The following is a 21,670-nucleotide window of genomic DNA, read 5'->3' on the forward strand; positions in this document are numbered from 1 at the left end:
AACTGCCAATTAATAGTGAGAGTTCAGTGGTCAAAAAGTCAGGTCACGTGTCTTCTCGGATCCATTAGTATTACCTCCTGAGAATAAATGTCTCTTATTCTCACAAAGTCCCAACCTTCCCATGTGGTATCTCAGATCAAAACCCCTTCCTTAGATTTCTTTGCTACCTTTTCTGAGAGGAAAGGAGGGAGGGAGGGGGAAGTCGGAGAAAGCTTCTCTCTCTCTCTTTCTCTCTCTCTCTCTCTCTCCTACACACACACACACACACACACACACACACACACCCCCGCACTTTTGGGGTTTTTTCAGGCTTAAACCCCCACCCCCCTCAGCACATCTGTTTCCTAGTTCTATCCCCTGCGGTCAGTCTTTGGGTCAAGAAGTATCTTGACCTGGGTTGCCCTTCCTTAGTAAAACAGAGTTTCAAGCACGTGGGGCTGGGAATTACTGTATTTGCCATGTCCACAGGCCAACCACCAGAAGGATTTGTCAATCACTCTACACCAGAGTTCACAACCTGGGTGATTTTGGTCCCCGGAGGATATTTTGCAATGTCTGGGGATGTTTTTAATTGTCACAACTGAGGGAAGGGCAAAGGTACTACTTGCCTCTAGTGGGTAGGGGCCCAGAATACTGTTAAACATCCTACAATGCACAGGACAGTCCCCACAACAAAGAATTATCCTGCTCCCATGTCAATAGTGCCAAGATTGAGAAACCCTGGCCTATATCGACAAAGCAAAATTCCATCAATAAGCAGGGTCTTCCCCCAACACTAAAAGTGCTCTAACAACTGGCAACCCAACTCATACAATCACATATCACCAAAAGAGATCTGACTGCCTTGGGGGCTGAAGGAAGGACAGACGGTGGTAAGGGGATTTCTCAGTTGTCATCCTGACCAGGTCCTAGCTTTACCTAAATAAGAGTATTTCCCATAGGAAAACCTAGCAATTCTATGGCACACAAATAATTACAATAAGTAAATATTTTTTAACACAACTGTATACACACAGCCACTTTCTTTTTCATGCTAGTTCCTTCAAAGCAGCCACAGATTTTTAAAGCACTAACTGCATAAGCCTAAAAAGTATCAATAAACACTATTTTTAAAAACATAAGAGAAGGATGAGTTGGAACCCTGTGCTTTAATTAGGTCAGAATTCCTAATTATATCAGCGTTTTAATGGCAACCTCCATTTCTCTGGTACTTTCTAGGTTAGTGAATACTTCACACAGAGTCCCTTTTTAATCCACACAGGTTACCTTCCTAACACCCACCACACCTGAAAGAGCTGCAGACTTTTGTGATAACTGGCAATACCCTATGTGCTGTAATTCTGGAGATTAAAATCACTGATCTAATAAAAAAAGAAAAATGTGCAGAAATGATGAAAAAAAGTGTCTCCCCATTTAAAAAAACTCAGAAGTTACACATAAAAGTAGTAAGATTTTTATACTCTGCATATAACTAATTGCACGTATGTTTTTTTTTTACCAAATCTCTTGATTCAAAATCTATTTACCTATCATCAAAATTAGGAATCTCCACACTTTCTTAAAGGGTCAAGTAGTTAATATTTCAGGCTTTGAGGGCCACAGGCAAAATAGAGGATATTACACAGGTACTTACATAACCATTTCAAATGTAAACATTTAAAAAGGTAAAAACCACTCTTGGTTCCCAGGCCATTAAAAAAAAAAAAAAAACAGGTGGTGGGCCACATTTGTCCCACAGGCAACTATATGCAGTTTGCCTACTCTTGATCTAAGTGAGCAGTGAGTGACTCTTTAGAATTTTCACTCTAAAGTCTCACTCATCTTTCTTTTTCCTTTTTCTACTAACTACTCATATAATTATATTTTTCCTTTAGTAAGTAGGGTTTATTTCATTCTTTACAACTGCTGTAACTATAAGCCACTCAAAGGAATCAACCAGCAACCATTCTCATTGCCTTATTTAACACTCTGCCCAAAACATTTAAGGCATCCTTCAACCTATATGCCAAACTGGAAACACAAATAAAGCTATCCCTTTCAACCAAGCCAGGTGGCTAGGAAAGTAGATTTTGCTTTACCAAATTTTAGCCAATTAGAAGAGCAATGAAATGGGACACTTATTAGGAGGTTATAAATACAATTTTAACATCTCACAATTGACAAAGAAAGAAACCCACAATACCCAACAAAAACGAGATAAAAAGTAAAGTCAGTTTGAGAAGGCAAAGTGTTTCTTTTAGGCAATGAGGTAATGATGAAGTAAAAAAGTTGAAAAAGAAGGCTAACTGGGGGCTGGAGGGGCAAGATGGCAGAAGAGTAAGACGCGGAGATCACCTTCCTCCCCACAGATACATGAGAAATACATCTACACGTGGAACTGCTCCTACAGAACACCCACTGAATGTTGGCAGAAGACGTCAGACCTCCCAAAAGGCAAGAAACTCCCCACGTACTTGGGTAGGGCAAAAGAAAAAAGAAATAACAGAGACAAAAGAATAGGGACGGGACCTGCACCAGTGGGAGGGAGCTGTGAAGGAGGAAAGGTTTCCACACACTAGGAAGCCCCTTCGTGGGCAGAGACTGCGGGTAGCAGAGGGGGGAGGCTTCGGAGCCACGGAGGAGAGCACAGCCACAGTGGTGCGGAGGGCAAAGCGGAGAGATTCCCGCACAGAGGAGCTGTGCCGACCAGCACTCACCAGCCCAAGAGGCTTGTCTGCTCAGCCGTCGGGGCGGGTGGGGGCTGGGAGCTGGGGCTCGGGCTTCAGTGCTAGCCAGGAGGGAGTCCGGGAAAAAGACTGCAGCTGCCGAAGAGGCAAGAGACTTTTTCTTGCCTCTTTGTTTCGCGGCGCGCAAGGAGAGGGGATTCAGAGCGCCGCCTAAACGAGCTCCAGAGACGGGCGCGAGCCGCGGCTGTCAGCGCGGATCCCACAGCAACAGGGACGCAGAGGGAAAAACGGAGAGATTCCCGCACAGAGGCTCGGCGCCGAGCAGCACTCACCAGCCCGAGAGGCTTGTCTGCTCACCCGCCGGGGCGGGCGGGGGCTGGGAGCTGAGGCGCGGGCTTCGGTCGGATCACAGGGAGAGGACTGGGGTTGGCTGCGTGAACACAGCCTGAACGGGCTAGCGCACCACAACTAGCCGGGAGGGTGCCCGAGAAAAAGTCTGCGGCTGCCGAAGAGGCAAGAGACTTTTTCTTGCCTCTTTGTTTCGCGGCGTGCAAGGAGAGGGGATTCAGAGCGCCACTTAAACGAACTCCAGAGACGGGCGCGAGCCGCGGCTATCAGCGCGGACCCCAGAGACGGGCATGAGACGCTAAGGCTGCTGCTGCCGCCACCAAACAGCCTGTGGGCAAGCACAGGTCATTCTCCACACCGCCCCTCCCGGGAGCCTGTGCAGCCCGCCACGGCCAGGCTCCCGTAGTCCGGGGACAACTTCCCCGGGAGAGCGCCTCAGGCTGCTGCAACGTCACGCCGGCTTCTGCCGCCGCAGGCTCGCCCCGCCTCCTCCGTACCGCTCCCTCCCCCCGGCCTGACTGAGCCAGAGCCCCCGAATCAGCTGCTCCTTTAACCCCGTTCTGTCTGGGCGGGGAACAGACGCCCTCAGGCGACCTACATGCAGAGGTGGGTCCAAATCCAAAGCTGAACCCAGGGAGCTGTACGAACAAAGAAGAGAAAGGGAAATCTCTCCCAGCAGCCTCAGAAGCAGCGGATTAAAGCTCCACAAACAACTTGATGTGCCTGCATCTGTTGAATACCTGAACAGACAACGAATCATCCCAAATTTAGGAGGTGGACTTTGGGAGCAGGATATATTAACTTTCCCCTTTTCCTTTTTTTGTGAGTGTATATGTGTATGCTTCTGGGTGAGATTTTGTCTGTATAGCTTTGTTCTCACCGTTAGTCCTAGGGTTAGGTCCGTCCGTTTTTTTTTGTTGTTTTTATTTTTTTTACTTAAAAAAAATTTTTTTTCCCTAATAAATGTTTTCTTAATAATTTTTTCCTTATTTTCTATTTTTAAAAAATTAAAAAAAAATTTTTAATAAGTTTTTTCATATTTTTTATTTTAAAAAAATTTAAAAAATTTTTTTCTTAATAATTTTTTTCTTATTTTTAGTATAAAAAATTAATAAATCTATTTTTAAAAATTAAAAAAAATTTTTTTTCTTCATAAATTTATTCTTAATAATTTTTTTTCTTATTTTTTATTATAATTGCTTTATTTTATTTTATTTTTTCCTCTTTCTTTCTTTCTTTCCATTTTTTCTCCCTTTTATTCTGAGCCATGTGGATGAAAGGCTCTTGGTGCTCCAGCCAGGCATCAGGGCTGTGCCTCTGAGGTGGGAGAGCCAACTTCAGGACACTGGTCCACAAGAGACCTCCCAGCTCCACGTAATACCAAATGGCGAAAATCTCTCACAGATCTCCATCTCAACATCAAGACCCAGCTTCACTCAACGACCAGCAAGCTACAGTGCTGGACACCCTATGCCAAACAACTAGCAAGACAGGAACACAGCCCCATCCATTAACAGAGAGGCTGCCTAAAATCATAATAAGGCCACAGACACCCCAAAACACACCACCAGACGTGGACGAGCCCACCAGAAAGACAACATCCATCCTCATCCACCAGAACACAGGCACTAGTTCCCTCCACCAGGAGACCTACACAACCCACGGAACCAACCTTAGCCACTGGGGACAGATACCAAAAACAACGGGAACTACGAACCTGCAGCCTGTGAAAAGGAGACCCCAAACACAGTAAGATAAGCAAAATGAGAAGACAGAAAAACACACAGCAGATGAAGGAGCAGGGTCAAAACACACCAGACCTAACAAATGAAGAGGAAATAGGTAGTCTACCTGAAAAAGAATTCAGAATAATGATAGTAAGGATGATCCAAAATCTTGGAAATAGAATAGACAAAATGCAAGAAACATTTAACAAGGACGTAGAAGAACTAAAGAGGAACCAAGAAACGATGACAAGCACAATAAATGAAATTAAAAATACTCTAGATGGGATCAATAGCAGAATAACTGAGGCAGAAGAACGGATAAGTGACCTGGAAGATAAAATGGTGGAAATAACTACTGCAGAGCAGAATAAAGAAAAAAGAATGAAAAGAACTGAGGACAGTCTCAGAGACCTCTGGGACAACATTAAACACACCAACATTCGAATTATAGGGGTCCCAGAAGAAGAAGAGAAAAAGAAAGGGACTGAGAAAATATTTGAAGAGATTATAGTTGAAAACTTCCCTAATATGGGAAAGGAAATAGTTAATCAAGTCCTGGAAGCACAGAGAGTCCCATACAGGATAAATCCAAGGAGAAACACACCAAGACACATATTAATCAAACTATCAAAAATTAAATATAAAGAAAACATATTAAAAGCAGCAAGGGAAAAACAACAGATAACACACAAGGGAATCCCCATAAGGTTAACAGCTGATCTTTCAGCAGAAACGCTGCAAGCCAGAAGGGAGTGGCAGGATATACTTAAAGTGATGAAGGAGAAAAACCTACAACCAAGATTACTCTACCCAGCAAGGATCTCATTCAGATTTGATGGAGAAATTAAAACCTTTACAGACAAGCAAAAGCTGAGAGAGTTCAGCACCACCAAACCAGCTTTACAACAAATGCTAAAGGAACTTCTCTAGGCAAGAAACACAAGAGAAGGAAAACACCTACAATAACAAACCCAAAACATTTAAGAAAATGGGAATAGGAACATACATATCGATAATTACCTTAAATGTAAATGGATTAAATGCTCCCACCAAAAGACACAGACTGGCTGAATGGATACAAAAACAAGACCCATATATATGCTGTCTACAAGAGACCCACTTCAGACCTAGAGACACATACAGACTGAAAGTGAGGGGATGGAAAAAGATATTCCATGCAAATGGAAATCAAAAGAAAGCTGGAGTAGCAATTCTCATATCAGACAAAATAGACTTTAAAATAAAGACTATTACAAGAGACAAAGAAGGACACTATATAATGATCAAGGGATCGATCCAAGAGGAAGGTATAACAATTGTAAATATTTATGCACCCAACATAGGAGCACCTCAATACATAAGGCAAATACTAACAGCCATTAAAGGGGACATCGACAGCAACACAATCATAGTAGGGGACTTTAACACCCCACTTTCACCAATGGACAGATCGTCCAAAATGAAAATAAATAAGGAAACACAAGCTTTAAATGATACATTAAACAAGATGGACTTAATTGATATTTATAGGACATTCCACCCAAAAACAACAGAATACACATTTTTCTCAAGTGCTCATGGAACATTCTCCAGGATAGATCATATCTTGGGTCACAAATCAAGCCTTGGTAAATTTAAAAAAATTGAAATCGTATCAAGTATCTCTTCCGACCACAATGCTATGAGACTAGATATCAATTACAGGAAAAGATCTGTAAAAAATACGAACACATGGAGGCTACACAATACACTACTTAATAACGAAGTGATCACTGAAGAAATCAAAGGGGAAATCAAAAAATACCTAGAAACAAATGACAATGGAGACACGACGATCCAAAACCTATGGGATGCAGCAAAAGCAGTTCTAAGAGGGAAGTTTATAGCAATACAAGCCTACATCAAGAAACAGGAAACATCTCGAATAAACAACCTAACCTTGCACCTAAAGCAATTAGAGAAAGAAGAACCAAAAAACCCCAAAGCTAGCAGAAGGAAAGAAATCATAAAGATCAGAACAGAAATAAATGAAAAAGAAATGAAGGAAACAATAGCAAAAATCAATGAAACTAAAAGCTGGTTCTTTGAGAAGATAAACAAAATTGATAAACCATTAGCCAGACTCATCAAGAGAAAAAGGGAGAAGACTCAAATTAATAGAATTAGAAATGAAAAAGGAGAAGTAACCACTGACACTGCAGAAATACAAACGATCATGAGAGATTACTACAAGCAACTCTATGCCAGTAAAATGGACAACCTGGAAGAAATGGACAGATTCTTAGAAATGCACAACCTGCCGAGGCTGAACCAGGAAGAAATAGAAAATATGAACAGACCAATCACAAGCACTGAAATTGAAACTGTGATTAAAAATCTTCCAACACACAAAAGCCCAGGACCAGATGGCTTCACAGGCGAATTCTATCAAACATTTAGAGAAGCGCTAACACCTATCCTTCTCAAACTCTTCCAAAATATTGCAGAGGGAGGAACACTCCCCAACTCATTCTATGAGGCCACCATCACCCTGATACCAAAACCAGACAAAGATGTCACAAAGAAAGAAAACTACAGGCCAATATCACTGATGAACATAGATGCAAAAATCCTCAACAAAATACTAGCAAACAGAATCCAACAGCACATTAAAAGGATTATACACCATGATCAAGTGGGGTTTATTCCAGGAATGCAAGGATTCTTCAATATACGCAAATCAACCAACGTGATACATCATATTAACAAATTGAAGGAGAAAAATCATATGATCATCTCAATAGATGCAGAGAAAGCTTTCGACAAAATTCAACACCCATTTATGATAAAAGTCCTGCAGAAAGTAGGCACAGAGGGAACTTTCCTCAACATAATAAAGGCCGCATATGACAAACACACAGCCAACATTGTCCTCAATGGTGAAAAACAAACCATTTCCACTAAGATCAGGAACAAGACAAGGTTGCCCACTCTCACCACTATTATTCAACATAGTTTTGGAAGTGTTAGCCACAGCAATCAGAGACGAAAAAGAAATAAAAGGAATCCAAATCGGAAAAGAAGAAGTAAAGCTGTCACTGTTTGCAGATGACATGATACTATACATAGAGAATCCAAAAGATGCTACCAGAAAACTACTAGAGCTAATCAATGAATTTGGTAAAGTAGCAGGATACAAAATTAATGCACAGAAATCTCTTGCATTCCTGTATACTAATGATGAAAAATCTGAAAGTGAAATTAAGAAAACACTCCCGTTTACCATTGCAACAAAAAGAATAAAATATCTAGGAATAAACCTACCTAAGGAGACAAAAGACCTGTATGCAGAAAATTATAGGACACTGATGAAAGAAATTAAAGATGATACAAACAGATGGAGAGATATACCATGTTCTTGGTTTGGAAGAATCAACATTGTGAAAAGGACTCTGCTACCCAAAGCAATCTACAGATTCAATGCAATCCCTGTCAAACTACCACTGGCATTTTTCACAGAACTAGAACAAAAAATTTCACAATTTGTATGGAAACACAAAAGACCCCGAATAGCCAAAGCAATCTTGAGAAAGAAAAATGGAGCTGGAGGAATCAGGCTCCCTGACTTCAGACTATATTACAAAGCTACAGTAATCAAGACAGTTTGGTACTGGCACAAAAACAGAAATATAGATCAATGGAACAGGATAGAAAGCCCAGAGGTAAGCCCATGCACATATGGTCACCTTATCTTTGATAAAGGAGGCAAGCATATAGACTGGAGAAAAGACAGCCTCTTCAATAAGTGGTGCTGGGAAAATTGGACAGGTACATGTAAAAGTATGAAATTAGAACACTCCCTGACACCATACACAAAAATAAACTCAAAATGGATTAAAGACCTAAGTGTAAGGCCAGACACTATCAAACTCTTAGAGGAAAACATAGGCAGAACACTCTATGACATAAATCACAGCAAGATCCTTTTTGACCCAAGTCCTAGAGAAATGGAAATAAAAACACAAATAAACAAATGGGACCTAATGAAACTTAAAAGCTTTTGCACAGCAAAGGAAACCATAAACAAGACCAAAAGACAACCCTCAGAATGGGAGAAAATATTTGCAAATGAAGCAACGGACAAAGGATTAATCTCCAAGATTTACAAGCAGCTCATGCAGCTCAATAACAAAAAAACAAACAACCCAATCCAAAAATGGGCAGAAGACCTAAACAGACATTTCTCCAAAGAAGATATACAGATGGCCAACAGACACATGAAAGAATGCTCAACATCATTAATCATTAGAGAAATGCAAATCAAAACTACAATGAGGTATCATCTCACACCGGTCAGAATGGCCATCATCAAAAAATCTAGAAACAATAAATGCTGGAGAGGGTGTGGAGAAAAGGGAACACTCTTGCACTGTTGGTGGGAATGTAAATTGATACAGCCACTATGGAGAACAGTATGGAGGTTCCTTAAAAAACTAAAAATAGAACTACCATATGACCCAGCAATCCCACTACTGGGCATATACCCTGAGAAAACCATAATTCAGAAAGAGTCATGTACCAAAATATTCATTGCAGCTCTGTTTACAATAGCCAGGACATGGAAGCAACCTAGGTGTCCATCATCGGATGAATGGATAAAGAAGATGTGGCACATATATACAATGGAATATTACTCAGCCATAAAAAGAAATGAAATGGAGGTGTTTGTAATGAGGTGGATGGAGTTAGAGTCTGTCATACAGAGTGAAGTAAGTCAGAAAGAGAAAAACAAATACAGTATGCTAACACATATATATAGAATCTAAGGGAAAAAAAAAAGGTCATGAAGAACCTAGTGGCAAGATGGGAATTAAGACACAGACCTACTAGAGAATGGACTTGAGGATATGGGGAGGGGGAGGGGTGAGATGTGACAGGGTGAGAGAGTGTCATGGACATATATACACTACCAAATGTAAAATAGATAGCTAGTGGGAAGCAGCCGCATAGCACAGGGAGATCAGCTCGGTGCTTTTTGACCACCTAGAGGGGTGGGATAGGGAGGGTGGGAGGGAGGGAGATGCAAGAGGGAAGAGATATGGGAACACATGTATATGTATAACTGATTCACTTTGTTATAAAGCAGAAGCTAACACACCACTGTAAAGCAATTATACTTCAATAAAGATGTTTAAAAAAAAAAAAAAAAGGCTAACTGAACAGATGAAATGGAGAAGGTCCGACTCTAAGCACCTCCAATTTTTCCTTATTCTCTGCTATAAAAATTCACCTATTCCCTAGGAATTCATGGAGCGCCTATATATGCAGTACCATGCTTCATATTTTAAGCAAGTACCTTCATTTTCATGAGCCACACATGGTCTGAGGAGGCCTAGCCCTGGTGCCGCCTTCTATGTGGCACTGTTTAACCTTCCACTGCTCGGTGACCTCATGGACTTACCATCCCCAATTCAACAGGCCCGGATAAGACGTGGCAAGAAAAAAAAAAAAAAAAAAAGAGCCTTTTGCATTTTTTCCTCTTTTTGCACTTACAGAGAAAATATCCCTGAGCAAGAAGTCAGTAGACCAGAATTCTCGTCTTTTGTCTGTTCAGAGATTTCAGGTTGAAATCCCTGGCCGTTTCAAGGAGTGGTTAGGGACAGATGCCTGGAAGCAGCAGGCCCAATTTTGAATTTTAGATCCATCACTACTTGCTCTGAGAACCTGGACCGGACCCTCTGGGCCTCAGCCTCCTCATCTGAGAGGCAGGAAACCACCACCTACCCTAGAGTATTGTTGGGAGGATTACATGGTACTCCCCGAAAAGTGATTAGCTCATGAGTACCTGGTAAATGTTACCTGTCATCACTTCTTAATCTCTCTGAGCCTCAGTTTCCTCACAGGGTTACCAGGAGCATCAGAGGAAATCATTAAAATGCAATGTGTTCTATAAAGTACAAAGCTTTCTCCACATGTACGGTATTATAGCTAATATCCCCATCCAAGACACCCAGGACTCTGTTACAGCTGAGCAACTTCCCATTGCTGCAGCTTGTGAAACACACTCAAGTACCTGCAGTACCAGTGCTTGGAGTACTTTCTCACCACTGAGGTTTTGTTTGTGGTGCACTGTTTCACCAAATGATGACAATGATAAATTAGGTCAGTTGCCAAAAGAATATTTTTCAAAAAGCAGTCACACCCAAGGTAGAGCAGGAGGACAGAGTCCTGTTAAGAGTCTCTCCCAGCATAACCTCCTGACTTCTCCCCGCTCCCTGGCACTTCCCCACACACCCGTTACCCTGCCACTTTCTCTTCTCACCAAGTTGCAATATGCCTTGAGCCTAATGTCCCCCTGGGGCTCCACCAGTCTCTGTTACTGTAAAAAGCAACCAATTACACTCATTAAAATCAATATGGGGTAAAACCTCGACCATTTCAAATTAGCATGCAGTGTTTAAACTTTAAAGAATGTATTAGAATTTAAAGATAAGGCAAATGCTGCTAAACAGAAATGAATACATTCCCTATGTCATCAGAAATGTGAGGGTAAAAGTTATGAAATCCTGTTTTTGGATGTGTCGTTAGCAGGGTCCAGAAAAAGTGCTTTTCTGCAGAGATTCTTCATTGGGATCTATCCTGCATTAAATGCTTGGAGAAAATGGAACTCAGTGAGAACAAAGGAAATCTGTATCAAGTAGGCATCAGTCAATGAAAAGTCAGTATAATCTCAAGATACCATATTCAAAATTAAGTGCTTATTCAGAAAAGAAGCATGAAGAAGTATGCAGTTCCTAGGGTCTCCTCCTAAATAATAGTAAGAGTAAGTGACAAGGCAGCCTTTAGAACAATCATATAAACTGGGAGCTTGGTGGTCACAAATAATGAAGTGTGTGTGGAAACAACTACAATAAAAAGTGACCAATAGTCAGAAATGCCTTGTGCATCTGGGCAGAACTTCTCAGTCATTTCCTCAGCCATATTCTCAACCTTGGCTGGACAGCTCCACCAGGATTTCATCAAACTCAATACATCCAAAGTCTTTCCTCAACCCCAGCCCCTCCTACTGACAATTCTCTCCTGCCCCTTGTCCCACCACCTGCCTATACCAGGGCCCACAGTGACTGTCTGCTCCTCACAGCCCCTAGCACTCAGTTCCTGAGTTGTCAAAGTCCTGCCTGCAGGTGGGGATGACCTTGCCCTTCAATTTCTTGGCCACCACCCAGATTCAGATTCTTGTTCACCTGAACAACAACAGTATCCTTCTAACTTATCTCCATGCCTTTATTCTCTTCCTATCCAATCTACTATCAATTAGCACCTGACAATCTTTTCTGATCATGCCATTCTCCAGGGAAAATTCCTTCAAAGGCTGCCCAGAGCGTACCAAGTAAAGACCAACTTCCTGTATCACAGGCTCAGAGTCCTCAGTGACCTGACCTCAAACCACGTGTTGAGATTTATTTCCTTTCCCTCCTGACAGGTGGAGTTTCAGCTGCTCCAAACTCACTATGCCCCAAACCCACCACAGTTCCCACCTCTAACACTTGGCTCAACTATCTCTTCTCCAACCATATCTGCGTGTTGAAATTCTTCCTGCCTTTCAAGACCAGCTTTATCACGGAGGAAGCCAGTTGTCAGTTCTCCTACCTCTAAGCTGCGCAGCATGTAAGTGCCATTCGAGGGCCTCTCAGTGCACCACCCCAATAAGCAGTAGTGTGTAGTGGTGACAAGTGTAGACTCTGGAGCTAGACTTCCCAGGTTCTGATCTTGGCTCCAGTGCTTGATCTGTGACGAGGTACAATTACTTACCTCTTTGTGCCCCATTATCTGTGTAATGGGGATGATGACAACAGTTTTCACTTAGTACAGCACCTGACACAGAATAAGCCTCAATAAGTGTGAGCTGTTTCTCTTATTGCCCATCTGAATCCCTGAACAAGACCACAAACTTGCCATGGATGCTCCCACAGCACCCTTGTATACGGATGTTCAACATGTGCCCAGTGATGTACCACACATTTTGAAAAAAATATAACTTCCAGTTAAGCTTACCCTCAAAGCTACTGCTCCACTCCAAACACAGAGCAATGAGAGAAAACAAAAGAATATGGCTCTGTACAATCATTATAAACTTGTCCAATAATGACAAAATAAACCACAGAGCAACTCTCAAGGTATTTTTAAACTATTTTTTCACTCTTTCAAATATTTATTGAGCATCTTGCAGGCGATATTTGAAGTCTGGGAATATTGATGGAAGGTACTGATTATGTTAAAACTTACTTTATTAAAATAGGGAGCAGTTGTTAGGTTCTATTATATATACGTATATAGGAAAAACTCTTGCAAAAAAAAGGATGTAAAATGTTATGTTTATATGGTCACTTGTGTTTGGGAATATTTTCTGTGATAAGCTTTCTTGGTAGAAATAGAATGTATAATCTGTACAGTCAGATTTAGAAATGACTGCAGCAGCAAAACCATGGCTCAGCCAGCCAAACTGGAGACAAGTGTATGTTAAAGAGAACAAGGCCATTTGGTGTTGAGAGAGTGGGGACTGGGGTGGAGATTGATTATATAGGTGAAGTTTGAGCTGTCAGTAAAAGGCTTATGAGCTCAAGAACTTCTAGGTCATAGACTTTGCCTTGGTGGATCTCCTGCTGGCCTAGGGACAACTTGGATAAGTTGTCCAAGTATACTTGGATAAGTAAACAAGGAGACCAAGAATTCATGTTGCCTTGCCCTCCTCCTCCCTGCCCCCCAACATCATGGAGGGAAGCCTAGGCCCAGTATCCTGGGGGCTTTACTTGTCCAGGGTTAGTAGCAATTGTGGCTCCCAATGACTTAAGTGTTCTTCTGCCCTTCCTTTCAAAGAAAAGCAAGCTGCCCAAGGGTATTAGCATAGAAGGTCAACAAGCATGGCAGCAGAAAATATATCCTTTCCCTTCAAACATCTTACAGTGCAATGAATCCAAAGACTCCTGACTCTCTTCTAAGGATCAGCCAAGAAAACACTGAGGAGAGTGAATATAGGAGGATCCTAGTACGTAAACCCTCTTTTTCTTTAATGAGATCAGTAGTACCTCGGGTACTTGATTACTAAAACCTTTATATGGAACAATATGTCCTCTGCGGAAAAAGCTGGAGAACAAGGTAAACTATTACCACATCAAACAATGTCTTATCAAATCAACCTGTATCAAGAAGCATCAGACGACACTAGGGAGTAATGCCTGCATTTTAGCCAACACTTCACCTCACATTAGTCTGTCGGTTGTAGTTCTTGGCCAGTAGTTCTGGTCTTCCAAATAAGTTGAGATCATAATCTTTTTGTTGTTGTTTCCTGCCAGGCAAAGAAGTGGTTTCACCCTCAGCCTTTTCCAGACCACCGAAAGACAACAAGACACTAAAGCAACCCAACCCTTCCCATGTGTAACTCCTGCCAATTCTACGTCTCCTGAAACAACAGGCTAAATAAGGCCAGTATTCCAGGAGATGGGGTTTATATGAGGTCCAACACCTCTGCCTGAGAATTAATCATAAAACCACTAACACTCCATTCCCCAGCATTACACCATTCAGCCCCAACTGGGTTGAATCGTGCAAAATGAAAAAGGAATCAGAACTTAAAACCTCAAGTACATTTTAAATCCTGTTTTAGATTCATTTAAATTAACAGAGTTCAGGCGACTTTTTTATTCAAGCTGGGTTATTCTTACTGGTTTAATACCAAAAGCAGTCAGCCACATTTTTCCACTAAAAAAGAAAATACCCTGACAGAAGAACAAACAGTCTAAAACCCAGTAGAGAATATGGAAACAGCTTATAATAAACTTTACCTTCTAGAATAACTAATCGAGGAAATTACCCAGTTAATTGGCCGTGGGAAACAACTATTTGTATATTATTACATACTTTGTAGGTCACAAATTAAAAGCACAATTTTTCTTTTCTAGCATAGCATTTTTCCAAAGTGTTTTTACAAAGAACATCAGTGCAACAAGAGAAAAGCAAATCAAGTAAGTTTGCGAGGTTCTGCCTTCCCCAGGCCCCTTCTTGGAAATAACTGATGCACACTTGCATATGAGAGAGTCTGAGAGTCCTGCAATAAGCTCTATGGAATTCAACATTTTCCCAAGTTCATTTAGCCCTGCAGCCCTTTTTCTCTCATAACACCTAACAATATCCCACAAAACAGCTGTTCTGTGGAGCACACTTTGAGAAAGATTCTTCTAGAACAGGAATATAAGAAATGGTTTAAGAGTGGAGACTGGAAGCAGCCTAATTCAAATACCAGCTTGTTAGCTGTGGGACACTGGGCAAGATTTTTGATGTCACTTGTCCCTCAGTTTCCCCAGGCAAAATGGGCAAAATAATAGCACCTACCTCCTAGGCATGGGCCTTTCCATCTAACAGGAGCAGTTTTCTGAGAGTCTTACATGGCTGGTTCCTTTTTGTCATTCAAGTTCACAATGTCACCCCCTCCAAAAAGCCCTCCCTGACTATCCAATATGAAGTCGACCCCACCCAGCTCACTTGTACTTCTTCCTCTTCTTTTTCTCATGATACTTCTCTGTTTAACTATTAAACTGCTATCTGTTTCACCCCAATAAAATATAAGCACCATGAAGTCAAATTTTATCAGTTATCATTACTCAAAACCAGATCCTCAATAAGTATTCACAGAATGGATGGGTGGATGGATGAATGGATGAATGAATGAACAAATGAGGTAGTTGTGAGAATTAAATGTGAATCAACGTAAAGCACTCTTCATAGTGCCCGACACATAAACATCTATCCAGATGCTGTTATGAAAACATCTGATGAACTATGACTGGTTAATGGATTCAGAATCATGATTCTTGCACTATTTTTAACTTGCCTCTTCCTAGCGTACTGTGGATAAACATTTCATGGCACTTATTTAGAGGTGTGTTGGAAAATGGACTTTCAGGGATGGGGCGAAGTGGGCAGAAGACCCTGAGAGTAGCATTTGCTGATTTCCACGTTGTAAATACTCCCACCATGACCAATTTCAAGCTACCAAAATTCCTGGAAATATAACAAATGGCTCTCACAAGCCAGTACACTCTTTCTCTTGGAAAGAGTCCTTTCAGGCCTCCAAATCTTGTTTGTTGAGTTCAGGTTTAAAATTAGATTTTTTTTTTTATAGACAACTTTTTCACACTCTCCCTTCTTGATGAGACAAGATAAGGGCCATCCACTGACTTTGGTCGGGTGCTCAAGGAAACCAGTTGGATGCGTTGGGCTGCGTTTTCTGTACGACTCTCTGTGCGCTCTTAGACTAATGTTTAAGGCTCTAAACATGACATATTCATGCCAGACCATTGTGAGGACCAACTAATCTCATAAAACACAAACCAAATTGTCTTTACGTTCATTTAAACGGAGATATACTAAAACAGAATCAAGGCACCATCTATTTAAGTGCTACCAGTGAGCAGAATCTATTAAGACTGACTACCTGACCCCAAGATCCCAAAATAGAGTGAGGGTCAATGCTGCAGATAGAGGTTTCTCTGGTATCACAGCCTTGCTATACATGAAACATGATCCCTTGGCACCCAAAATAAAGCAGCAGCTTTTTTAAACTATAGCAATCTACCAACCACAGTTTTCAGATAACACAATCAAAATTTCAAAATCCACAGACACTCTACATGCAATGATAACATGCCAGTAATCATTGCTTCTCTTCTGTAAACTAAATGGAAAGTCTATGGAGTAAGACAGGAAGAGATTAGTTTCTGCTCCACTGTATTAGCTATCTATTGTTGTGTAACAAATTATCCCCAAATTCAGCAGCTTAAAACAACACACATTTATTATCTCACAGTTCCTGTGGAGCAGGAATCTGGGCACAGCTCAGCTGGGTCCTCTGCTTCACTGTCTCTCAGAAAGCTGCAACCAAGTTGTCAGCCCAGGAACTGAAGTCTCATCGAAAGATTCGACTGGGGAAAGATTCACTTCCAACCTTACTACGTGATTGTTGGCAGTTTTCAGTTCTTTGTGGCTGTTCGGGTGAGGGTCCCAGTTCCTCACTGGGTGTCAGCTGGAGGTTACCCTCAGTTCCTTACCACACGGGCCTCTGCCACATGGTAGCTTGCTTCATCAAAGCATGCAAGGCGAGAAGGCCACAGGGTGTACTAACGAGATGGAACTAACCTAATCATGGAAGTGACATCAGCATCCCATTACCTCTGACATTCTATTGTTTAGGAGCAAATCACTGGGTTCAGCCTAAATTCAAGAGGAGAAGATTACATAAGGATATGAATTCCACAGTCTTGGAATACAGATGGGAAGACCAGGCCCAACAAAACATATCTTTAAGCATCTCAATGTGAAACCAAGCCATTTGACTTCCCAAACATGTAGCTAAGGTCTCATGAAAACAAAACCAAGGAGAATAAGCATGGAGGATATTAAGTCTGAAGACACAAACGTCTACTCAAATGTTATAAGCAAATACAGTCTATATCAGAGAAAACTCCTGGGAGCACCTGCATTACCAAATCCCAACATGAAAGCCATGTTTTCTGAACAACCAAACAAATGACTCACTGGAAGCACTGCCCATCCAAAAAGGTACACAATGCCAAGAAATCTAGTTTGGTCTAAAAGCAAATGTCTTTTCGAATTTTTATTTATGGCTGCAGAATATTTTGAAAATATACTTAATGCCATTTTATTGCTTCCTGTTTTCTGTGAGATCTGTGTCTGCCACAGCATTTTGCCTACATGGTACTATTGAGATCCACATCCACCATAGTAGCAAGGAACTGTTATAAAAATTTCAAACCTTGGCTGTCACCCACACTCTTTCTAAGATCTATCCGACTACATATTCTCAGATATCTGAGCCTCCCAACATTCAATGGTGGTGGCAAGCCAGAGAGGCTGCCTCTGAGAAACTTCAAATGATTTAACTGAGTGCAAAACACACTCTCAGAAAACTTGGAACACTCTGTCCTTGGAACATTCATGTCTCTCTGTCCGAATGTAAATGCAGGCAAAGATTATCTAAACGTTCAAAATTGGTCTGCACATTTTTCCGTTCTTTCCAGAAATATCCTTAGGCTTTACTTTCTGAAAACCCCACCCCCAATTCAGCTATAAAAGTATTTACGCTCATTGTTTTGCTAATCACCTATTCATTTTGCTCCTTTAGAAAGAGGATACTTAATAAACATCTAAAATTTAACCAGTACTGCATTTAAAAGGCCCTGAAACAATGGCCATCTGTAGGAAAGCAATTGTAAACCACCTTAGAGTTGACATGTGCTGCACACACTTGGGTCCTGAATACGTGTTGAATCATAATGGAACATATGTGTGGTGGGCAGAGGAATAAAAGACTAATGCGAAATTCCAGTTTAAAGGTGACAAGCAGACAGGAAGGTTATAAAACAGATGACAACAGCAATTTGGTTAAGGCTATAGATAACTTTCAACCTGTGGTAATAACTTGATAACATATTTAACGTATTTTAACTTGTAAAATACGGCTTTGGGAAAATAAAGTGAATGTCCTTACCTCTCTAAGATGTATGTTTTCCTTCTCTTTCTGGTCTAAAATCACTTCCAAGTGGCTGACTTGAGACTCAGCCTCTGCCATCCTACGTGTCCGTTCATTGTCATCCTCAAGACTTTTGGACGGCAAACCTTTACTTTGCAACATCTCAAGAAGCTTTTTAATCGACTCATCTCGGGCATTGAGGGTCTGTTTCTGTGTTTCGATTCTCAGCTCCATTTCCTCCAAGGTCTTCCTCAATAGGAACAGTTCCTTAGCCTGTCTGTCATGCTCGGCTTGGAGCCGCCGGAAGTTCTCCTCCGTCAGTTCGATGGTAAAGTGCTCTGCTCCTCGGTTGCCACTCTCTTGCTGCAGGAGGTGGTTGAGGTCTCTCTGGGTTCGCAGCTCATCCTGAAGGGCCTGGATTGTCAACTGCAGGTGCTGTGATGAGAAAGACGGAGCAGGAGAGGAGAAAGAAGGGGGAAAAAAGTCAATGGACATGCCAAACGCTCTTTGCTGCTACCACACTATGAAGATGGAATGTTAATCATGAGGTCCAGAGGGCCAGCCGTGAAGTCCTCCAGGGTGACTTCAGAAGCATGGGACAGCACATGGAGAGGGGGAATTAATTCAATGATGCTTTCTGAATGTCTTAAGAGAAATGTACACATACATTGAAACAGTATATTAGTGTCAGTCACAAGGTAAATTATACATCTACAGGGTTTTAATTTAGGAGTGGAAAGGGTTAGAGGGAAGCTTTCACAAACACACCTTCTTTACACCCACAATGCTCCAGACTCAGTATTCCTTGTTTTCTAAGGTGTTCTTTATTCTACTATCCATTATTTTCTGTGATTAAGTGCATGTCCATTTAAAAATAAAAATAATAGCATCCACTACAAGTAGACACAAACGAGGACTTTATTTTTACAAATAAAGCTGTGAACAGGTTTAGTAAACAGGATTACTGCATCTGCAAGCAAAAGGGAACAAATGCAGACAGAGACACTCAAACACACAAGGGGGTGAGGCTGTACAGAGCAAAACAAACGAGCTGCAAAGAGTGGACAAACCTTGGTTCTTCTGGCATCCAGTAGCTGAACAGCATGGGAAATGAAAGAAAAACGAAGCAAAAATCAACACAAAGAAAAGTCCAGTGCAAGCAAAGGATATTTAACAGAAAGAACTTAATCAACACAAAGTACCTTCACAGAGAAAAAAAAGAAAAAAGAAAAACGGTTTCTTACTGCAGCAAAGACCCATAAGCTACACAGAATTTATAGCACTGATGCTTGATAAACGTGATTTTAAAAAAGAAAAAAAATGAGGTTTATTCCACCTTTTGTCTTCCTATATCTCATTGACCCAAGAACCCAATATCTTGCTTGTATTACCAGGGAGGAAAGCACAACACTCCAGAAGTACCCACATGTCATTCCAGGTCACCATTTTAGCCAAAACCAGAGTGCAAGTGCCAGAGAAACAAAATAGTTACCACTTGTGAGAAAAGAAACCCTTGCATGAAGACAGGTGGTGAATTCAGCAACACTTTCCCAACAGGGGCAACCCCCAGGCTGATCAGAGCAGGCAGCCATAAGCTGAAGGCATCTCTGTCCTAGGAAGAAATCAAGGGGCTTCCAAAACACAGTTACTCATCCATTCACCAAACACATTCTCCCCATGCAGACCAGACACAATGCTAAGTACAGGAATCAAGATGGACGTAAGGCATAGGTCCTGCCTGAAAGGAACTCACAGTATTGTAAGGCATGGATAATACTATGTCTAAGTTACATAAATACTGGAGCAGTCCACACTGGGAAATCCTTCTGAATTCCCACAGCTGACACACAGAGGGGTTGAGATTTTTCTGAGTGGGGGCTGTACCCAGAAACTAGCACCTAGTGATGCATTAATTAAACTCTTTGTTGGTATCCACTTCAACTTTCCATTTAGGAGCATCCAATGAGAAACTCCTAGAGCACAAGGAACAACTACTCTCTCTCATTTGTGTGCCACAGCGTCTCCCAGGGTACTGAATGCAGAGTAAGAAACTGGTATGTACTTAATGATGGTGATTATAAATTTTTAAAAATATAACTCACCCCTGTCAAAATTACTATAAAGTAAAATTAAAATTCAGCGCTTTTTAGTATAGTTACAAAGTTCTACAATCATAAATACAATAAATTTTAAAACATTTTCATCACCCCCAAAAGAAACCCTGTACCCTTTACAAGTCACCCCCCATCTTCCTCCCTACCCTCAGGCCCTAGCAACAACTAGTTTACTTTGTGTCTCTATGGATTTGCCTATTCTGGACATTCCACACCAACGGAATCATGCAATAAGTGGTTTCTTTCACTTAGCATGTTTTCAAGGTTAATCCATGTTGTAGCATGGATCAGTATTTCACTCATTTTATAGATGAATATTATTCCATTATAGGCACCTACCACATTGTATTTATCCATTCAGCAGTGGATTCATACACAAATACTCACAGCACCATTATTCATAATAGTCAAAAAGTGGAAACAAAACGTATATGTCAGTCAACCGATGAATGAGTAAATAAAATGTGGTATATGAATACAATGGAGTATTATTTAGCCATACAAAGCAATGAAGTACCGATACACACTGCAACTTGGTTGAATCTTAAAAACACTATGCCATGTGAAAGAAGCCAGTTACAAAAGACCGCGTGTTATATGATTACACAGGAAATATCCAGAATAAGCAAATCCATTGACAGAAAATAAATTGGTGATTGCTGGGGGGGGTTGGGGGGAATGCAGGATGACTACTAAAGGGTATGGTAGTCATCCTTCCATCCCTCATTTGGGGGATGATGAAAATGTTCTGGAATTAGACAGTCATGTTGGTTGCACAACTTTGTGAATATACCAAAAACCAATGAATTTTACATGTTAGATGGGTGAATTGCATGGTACATAAATTATATCTCAATAAAGCTGTCAAAAAAAAACATGAGGTGGGATTGTAAGGTAATGTGACCTTCCTCCACCACCCCCCATCCCTAAACCACACCGAAGTTCACAGGAGTATCAACCGTCTTCAGCCCATTGATGTGGCTGCTGCCAAGTCTCTTGGGACTGTGCAACTGTCTTCAAGTCATTTAAACATTCTTGACAACGGCAAATCTTTGTCCTTTGAAAGTGGCTTGGATTTCTGAGACGATCCAAGTTTATTTGGAGACAAACACGATGAATCAGGATGATCAGACTACAAATCATCTTTTCTGAGAGTGGCCAAAAATAAGACTGGATTTTTTATGTAGTTAATAAACTACTAGCCAGAAGGGAATTCCCCCCCTCCCCCGCCAAAAAAAAAAATTGCCGAAGTGCTTTGAGCAAAGACAGCAACATTGGAAGATAACTCTG

General features: G+C 41.2%; 1 protein-coding gene across 1 annotated transcript in view; it reads right to left on the reverse strand.

Moving 5' to 3' along the window:
• The window catches only part of ERC2 (ELKS/RAB6-interacting/CAST family member 2), a 940,128-nt gene that overhangs the window by 791,424 nt on the left and 127,034 nt on the right, over positions 1–21,670 (reverse strand). The window contains exon 2 of the mRNA XM_061195441.1: positions 18,285–18,701. Coding sequence (XP_061051424.1) covers positions 18,285–18,701 — 417 coding nt within the window. The remainder of the gene's footprint in view (positions 1–18,284; positions 18,702–21,670) is intronic.

This window comes from Eubalaena glacialis, chromosome 7, assembly GCF_028564815.1.
Source record: "Eubalaena glacialis isolate mEubGla1 chromosome 7, mEubGla1.1.hap2.+ XY, whole genome shotgun sequence".
Classification (NCBI taxonomy): domain Eukaryota; kingdom Metazoa; phylum Chordata; class Mammalia; order Artiodactyla; family Balaenidae; genus Eubalaena; species Eubalaena glacialis.